The 7,493-nt window shown below is 36.4% G+C and overlaps 2 protein-coding genes across 2 annotated transcripts; both read left to right on the forward strand.

Annotated features, from left to right (window-relative positions):
* Positions 1-464: 464 nt before the first annotated feature.
* LOC132314697 (F-box protein At5g07610-like) lies at positions 465-1,439 on the forward strand. The gene has a single exon (XM_059813525.1). It carries the CDS (start codon positions 465-467, stop codon positions 1,437-1,439), a length of 975 nt encoding a protein of 324 aa, XP_059669508.1.
* A 1,734-nt stretch (positions 1,440-3,173) lies between these two features.
* On the forward strand, positions 3,174-4,747 carry LOC132314698 (protein NRT1/ PTR FAMILY 5.7-like). Its single transcript, XM_059813526.1, has 2 exons — positions 3,174-3,206; positions 3,763-4,747. The coding sequence occupies exon 2, from the start codon at positions 3,767-3,769 to the stop codon at positions 4,745-4,747; it is 981 nt and encodes a 326-aa protein (XP_059669509.1). The 5' UTR covers positions 3,174-3,206; positions 3,763-3,766.
* The last annotated feature ends 2,746 nt before the right edge of the window (positions 4,748-7,493 follow it).

Consider the following 7,493-nt stretch of genomic DNA (forward strand, 5'->3'; position numbering starts at 1 on the left):
AGAGAATAAAGAAAATTAAAAAGTTGTGAACTCTTTTAAAAGTTTGGTGAGCAGTAAAAGAGAAAACCAAAAACAAATTACTTTCTATAACCATATAATTTTTTTTCACACAAAACTTTATTTAAAAAACCAAAAACAAATTACTTTCTATAACCATATAATTTTTTTTCACACAAAACTTTATTTAAAACACACAGAAAAGTTTCGATTTAGTAAGATTTTATGTTATTCCATGTTTTATTAGGATTTAATGTTATTCCGTGTTTTCCACGGATTTGATTTCGTTGTCTATTAAGTCCTTTAGGAAGTATTCCATATTCAGGAGATTCAAATCCAAAAGAGAGGAGGAAAAAGAAAAAAATAAAAATAAAAAAAATAAAAATAAATAAATAAAGTCTGTAAGTCGAATATCTTCCAGTGGATTCAACGAGTCAAGTAGTGTTCAGAGAAGAATTAGTTATCCAATGGCTTCTGACAATCGCCGGAATAATACTGGGCAGAGACTGTCGACGGACCAAATCTCAGCCGCCGCCGCCGCCGCTGAAATCATCGGCGGCAACGAGGACCTGGTGGCGGAGATCCTTCAGCGTCTGCCGCCGAAATCCCTCATTCGATTCAAGTCGGTCTCTAAAACATGGCTCTTTCTCATCTCCAGCGATCGTTTCTCTCTCCTCCACTGGCAACACCAGCATCCACAATTCCATGATCCCAAAATCTCCGGCCTTTTCTTCACCTCTAGATCCGGATCTGGATTCATCGAATTCATTCCTCTCATTTTCTCTGCTACTATTAATGGCGGAGAAGAAAACAAGTCACTCGCTCTATTAACTGCTGATATGAATACTGATAAAATCGTAGAAGACTCTTGTAATGGTTTTCTACTCATCTGCTGTACAAGTCGTAAAATTAAGTACCACGTTTACAATCCTACTACCAAGCAATTCTCTACTATTCCCTGGACTTTTTTCAGAGTTTTCACTTTCCCCGGTGACCGTGTTTATTTGGTTTTTGAACCTTCAAAATCACTTCACTACAAATTTGTTTTGCTTCAGAGTAAACTATATGGGGGTGCCTACTTATGTCAAATGCGCATTTATTCCTCAGAAACCAAAGCCTGGTCTTCACCACCCAATATTTGTGATCAGCATCCTTTTCAGGTACCAAGATGTGTGGACCTCGCTAATGGAGTCTATTGCAATGGTTCCATTCATTGGATTTCCTTCAGCCCACTAGAAACTTCCATATACTTTGATGTTGATCAACAAAGATTCTGCCCAATGCCGTCTCCACCATGTCGGATTGATGTTTTTAAATTCTGGCATTTTGGGAAGTCCTGGGGACATTTGCATTGTATTAATTATCATGATGCCACCGGACTTAATGTCGACGTCTATGAGATGGAGAGTGATTACTCCAAATGGACATTGAAGTATCGGTAAAATAAACATTAGTACAACAGCATGGCCCCAGGGCAGCTGGCACCCACAACCTGGGAGACTGGCTCCACCCCGGTCAGTGATTGAGGTGGACTTGTTATCTTATTTTACTTTTTGCAGATTCAACTTTTTAATTGGGTTTTCCATGAACTTCAATATGCACTTTCCTCCTATTTTCCATCCAGTCACCAATCTGCATTAATGTATAAATATATCATTAATTCTCTACTTTCCATTTATAATCCACTAGCTCTGCCTTGAAGAAACATATATAGCTTATCGAGGTATGCATTTTAATGGCTTCAATTCATTCTATTGTCCAGACATACATATATATACTACTTCTGGTATTGTATTAAGGATATATCCATATTAACTTTAAGTGCTTTATGTGTTATAACAGAAAGAGAAGGCTGATCCATAGCTGCTGATAGCCTGATAGCACCAACAAGAAGTAGAATGCCGTCCAAGCTTTATAGTATGGCAATCGAATGGTTCCGGTACTATATTGTCTTCTCCACGGGGGTCTCATTTATTTTTGGTTCGTAATCTTAGTTTCTTGACATTTTGATTTCCACTAGCAGATAGAGAGAGAGAGAGAGAGAGAGGGGTTTAATTTGCAAGATTTATATATTTTCAGTAGTAGAGAACTTTATCTTATAATTTGTGCTTTAATGAATGATTTATAGGAGTGACTTTTAGTCAAGGCTTAGTAGAAAATGCAGTCAGCGCTGTGTTGATGTCTTATCTCACTGATAGCTGGAAGAAGGAGCATCTCAACAAAGCCGCCGCTGTGATTAATTTGAAAGATGGGATATCAACGGTTATGGTGATTGCTGCAGCTCGCATATCAGATGCCTTACTTAGGACATTTTGATATGGTCCTCTTCTCCACTGCTGCTTATATGATTGTAAGATTTGTCATTGTATTACATTTAACATCATCCTCATTTTGAGACTTGATTACTACTAATTAATTAAACCCTACTTAATTACTATATATGGCTAGATACTCAAAAATTCAATCGAATTTAGTGAAATTGTATAGTGAAATTCAAATAGACATTTCGAAGGATACTCTAAAAAACCGTCATTCTTGACCTTGATACATCTTTTCGAGTCTTGTAATGGACATTTGTGTATAAATAAAAAATAAAAAATAAAAAATTATAACAGTACTCGCATTAGGAAAATCTAATGGTGCTTTGAATTTCAGTTCGATTACATGTAGTCCTTACCAAGAAACAAGTTTGCATGTTCATTTAAACACTTTGTTTTTGTAAAGATTGGTACTACTATGGCTTGGGGAAGTGGTTCTAACTTATAGAACCAATGTTCAGTTATTTTATGTGGCAATGATGGTTATAGCTTTGGGTATAGCAGGAAGAGATGCCTCTTTGAAAGCATTTCTTGCAGATCAGTTAAGGGAGCTGGAACCAAGCTCAAATATAGATGAGGAACGAGTGGAGGCTCGCAGAAAAGTGTGGTGGCACTGCTCGTGGTACTCAGGAGCTGCAACATCTGCATTTGCACTTCAACTGCAAGTTTCTTGGGCATATACTTTCATGATATCAGCCATTTCCATGGGGGTCGCATATCTACTGTTGTGGTCAGGCACCACCTTCTACTACTGCAAAAAACCAACAGGCAGTCCCCTTACCATTGTTTATCGCGTATTCAAGGTGGCTACTTTTAAGCAGCATTTTGACTACCCAATTAGGCATGACCAATCAAACAATTACCCTTGTTGCCTCGCATTCCATTCTTCAGGTGCACTTCGATCTCTCTCAGTGTCTCCGGCTTAGCATGTTAATTTCATGTGTTTGCTAATGAAAAAAAAATGTGCTATCTTTAGATTGTTGATATTTTGACTCAATAGAGTTTTTACGCGAAACTCAATTTAGAACTTTTTAAATTGTATTTAGTTCCTTTTGGGCCTCCTCTACGGAAATAGTTTCTGTAATTACACCGTGCATGTGGATCTGATGACTGCATGTGCCCTGTGGAGGATTATGGAGTTCTCTGAGAGAAATGATACCACCATCATCGGAAAAAAATTTGCTTTAATTTAGTTTTTTTCTTGTAGAGGTACAAAGTTGTAGGTAATTTGACTTGCATGGAGAAGTTTATCTCTTTGTATTTTCATAAAGACAAAAAAACCCTTAAAATTGTTTTAAAAAATACACATCCAACCTTTCCAAATGCTAGTTTGATATATATATATATTCCTTGTAGTATGTACGTTCTACATGTAGAAGCTTTTTTTTTCATAGTTGCAGCACGCCAAACAGGCATTTTCTCTCTCTTGAAAAGGACTGCATTGCAGGTGGATGGACAAAGCTGCAATTGTAGAGACATCTCCTCTCAATAGTCTAGAGGAACAAGAAAAGAAAGGAAAGATTTGCACAGTTGCAGAAGTGAGTAGAGTAAAAGTTCTACTAGAAATGGTGCCTATGTGGACAACCTTCCTTGTATACAGTCTTGTAGAGGCAACAGGGAGCACTTTCTTTATTGAACAAACTACTAACTTGAATGATGAAATTAATATTGGCAAAACATTCATTGTCCCAATTGTTACATTCTTTGTAATCCAGTCCTTTTCAAGCTTCGCATTCTCTAATATGTATGACTTACTAGTCCCAAAGCTGTGGGGTGGAGCAAATCGGCAGCGTACTATGCTTGTGAGAATTGGAAGTGGGATGGTTTGTTCAATATTATGTTGCATTACTGCTTGGCAGGTTGAGGTCCACAGGTTGCATTTAGTTCGGAAAGGGAGACTCACAGACAAGTCAGACCAAACCATTTCCATGAGCATATTTTGGTTAGCCCCTCAGTTCTGCCTATTAGGGCTTATGGAAGGACTTGCTGAAGAAGGGCTCCAAGATTTCTTCAACCATCATGTTGATGAATCCATGAGGAGCTACGGGCCAGCATTCGGTGATTGTATATTAGGTATTGGGAAATTCCTGTGCATACCTTTTGTGCTTGCTTTTAGAGGCTGGTTTAAGGACACTCTAGATGAGAGTCACTTGGATGAGTATTACAGAATGTTAGCAATGCTAAGTGTTGTGAACCTATGCTTTTACTGGTACGTATCAAACATGTATGGCGCCTTTAAAGAAGCTCAGGTAGAGGAGGTCGCCCTCGATCCACTCCTAGTCCTAGAAGAAGGTTTTAGAAGCATAGTAACAAAATTTCACCACAGATCCTGGAGCTGGACTGCTGGAATTTTATCCTCCTCCAATCCACATGCATGCTCTCATTACAAAGTTGCAACGGTGCTCCCTTTTCGCTCCAATACGTTTAGTTGAAAATTAATGTATGGAAGGAAACAAAGCTGACCACCATTTTTTTTTTTTTTTTTTTTTGAAACGAACTACTGGATCAGTACGTCCCTTTTTTTTTTTTTGGACATCTGATTTCATGTTCGAAATGTTCTAGTATAGGACACAATTTGATTGATTCATGATTGGTTTTTAGATATATACCACTCAGAGATGGTGTTTATGCATATCAAGTACTTTCTCTTCACGTACGCACACGTAATACGTACATACATTCTTACAGAGACATATATATATATATATATATATATATATATATATATATAAACATGTTACCTTAAAAAATAATTGCAACCAATTAGTAATGTCTGGATGGATGATTGCTTACTATCATTAAACGTGGAACAAGTTGCCAAAATCTATTTGGTCTATCGTCAAAAGTTTTTTTTCTGGTAAGTAAACCGGTCAAAAGTTTCTAAAATTCAAATGGATGGATTCTGACACGATTTTTGGTATAGTTTTGACGAGCCTGTTCCGAATCCATTTCTGATTGGAAACTTCTAAGTATTTGATTGGACTAAGACATATCTTCAATGGAGTTTGACTATTCCTTCAAATTAAATTAAGCTTCCATGCATGAGTTGGTTAGGTTGTGGTGGGTGTGAGTGTGACACACGGTGAGAATGGCGACGATTACGTCAGCCACTTTGTATCAGCAGGAGACATGCATGAAACGTCGCAGTTGCCTCGCAGAAACTCGTAGTAATTATCATACATTATACATATATGTGAAATCTGTGACTAATAGTGGGCGCTATCTGTTCGTTTTCATTGTCCGTAGTCCCTACCCCTACTACGACCTGGAAAAGTTTTTATTTTTATTTTTATTATTATTAATATTATTATTTTTTGTTTATAAGTTACAAATTTATTTATTTTTTATTTTTATTGAGCTTTTTAATTAGGGTTAATTGCACTGACATCTTTGAAATTTTGATCAATTTCACTCAACGAATGGTCAACTCAATTTTGAACAATGACATCCTCTGTAGTTTCAAATGACATAAATATTCTTAAATTATTAATTTAATTTTATGGTTAATTTCACTGACACCTCCCTTAGGTTTGGCCAAATATCAACTTGAAACATCTTTCGAAAAATCCTATCACTCACACCTCAAATCACATTTCCGTCAATGACACCGTCAAAATAGGTGTAAAATGACATTTTTACCCACATTTTTTTTTATACATTTTAATTTAAAATATCATAATTATATAAAAACCAAATTACCCCCGTTACCCTCACAAGTCACTCACACACTCTCTCTTCAGCACCGGTGCCCTCCCACCACCACAACAATATGATGAATTGACTAGCTAATATACCTCTTCTATTAGTTGCTCTTAATCATCAATGAATTTTTTATTTTTTTTTTAACTATTACCAATTTTTTCATAAACAGTTCTTTTGGTTTTTTTTTTCTTTCTTTAGAAGGATTTGGAAAGAAAAGGAAAATTTGAGAAAGCTTGGAAGGTTATACATGAAGTTTCCATTTGTTGAAGGTATCACCTAACTAGTGAGAGAGGAATAGTGAGAAAGTAGAGAGAAAATAGAATCGTGTATATATATACACATATGCGTATTCAATTTATTGATGAAAATTTCAAGAAATTTTAATCTGGAACCAAGCGGATAGTTTTGGTCATCTCCTTTGGATTGCTTCACCTCATGAAGAACATGGTGTCGCCAATTTTGTGTTTTTCGACCACCAAGTTTATTAACCAAACCCAAATTTGTTCAAACCCTAATTTGCTCTCTTCATTGATTGAATTTACAAACCTTAATTTATAATGGAACGATCAGAAAAAGAATGAATGAGATACCCTAATTTCTTTCTGTTTCCCTTTTCACCTCTTCCCTAACAACAAATCACACCACTTGTTCTTAACATATCGACGCCGTTGATGGGTTGATGGTGTGCGTCCGACGGAGATCTGGTGGTGGAGATTATGGTGTGGTGTGGGGGTGGCGGAAACTACAAGGTGGTAAGAATACCAAAGATCCCAAAGACATCGAACTGGAAGTATCTACGGCAAGTGTAGAATTGGGTATTGCAGCCGCCGGGCAGTAAAGCCTTAAATATATACAAGTAAATAAATAAATATATATATATATATATATATATATATATATATATGTATACTTATATGTATGTGTGTGTATATATATACACAATTGTAAATTTGTAAAATATTTAGGGACAATTTAGTCTTTTGGTATATTTATTTGGGTTAAAGATTTTTTTGTCAAAGTCAAAGGGTATTTAAGTCAATTTACATGGTGTCAGAGGTTTTGATTGGGGGTGTGAGTGAAAGATGGAACAAACGTTTACAAAATGAGTGATAGTAATTTTTGAAAGTTATTTCAGAGTGATATTTGGCCAAATCTGATGGGATGTCAGTGAAATTAATCCTTAATTTTATTCAAAAATATTAGTAATATAAATTGACAAAAATAACCCTGCATAATTGACAATCAAGAAAAGAATATGTCGTGGGAGAAAAAGAGTTCATCTCTTTTAAAGAGAGGTGTCGCCACCAACAGGCCGCCCATTTCTCTCTCTACACACCATCGCAACATTATCCCCACAACCAATCACCCACAATCAATTGCCGACCTGTTCTCACTACTAATCGCCACCCACCATAAATGTTAGGATACCTAAGCAATTCATGTTGTCCCCATCTCTAGTGGGACGGGTTTGGAGAG

Source organism: Cornus florida, unplaced genomic scaffold, assembly GCF_030987335.1.
Source record: "Cornus florida cultivar Cherokee Brave unplaced genomic scaffold, ASM3098733v1 CherokeeBrave_3.0.0_Hap2_Chr06, whole genome shotgun sequence".
Lineage (NCBI taxonomy): Eukaryota > Viridiplantae > Streptophyta > Magnoliopsida > Cornales > Cornaceae > Cornus > Cornus florida.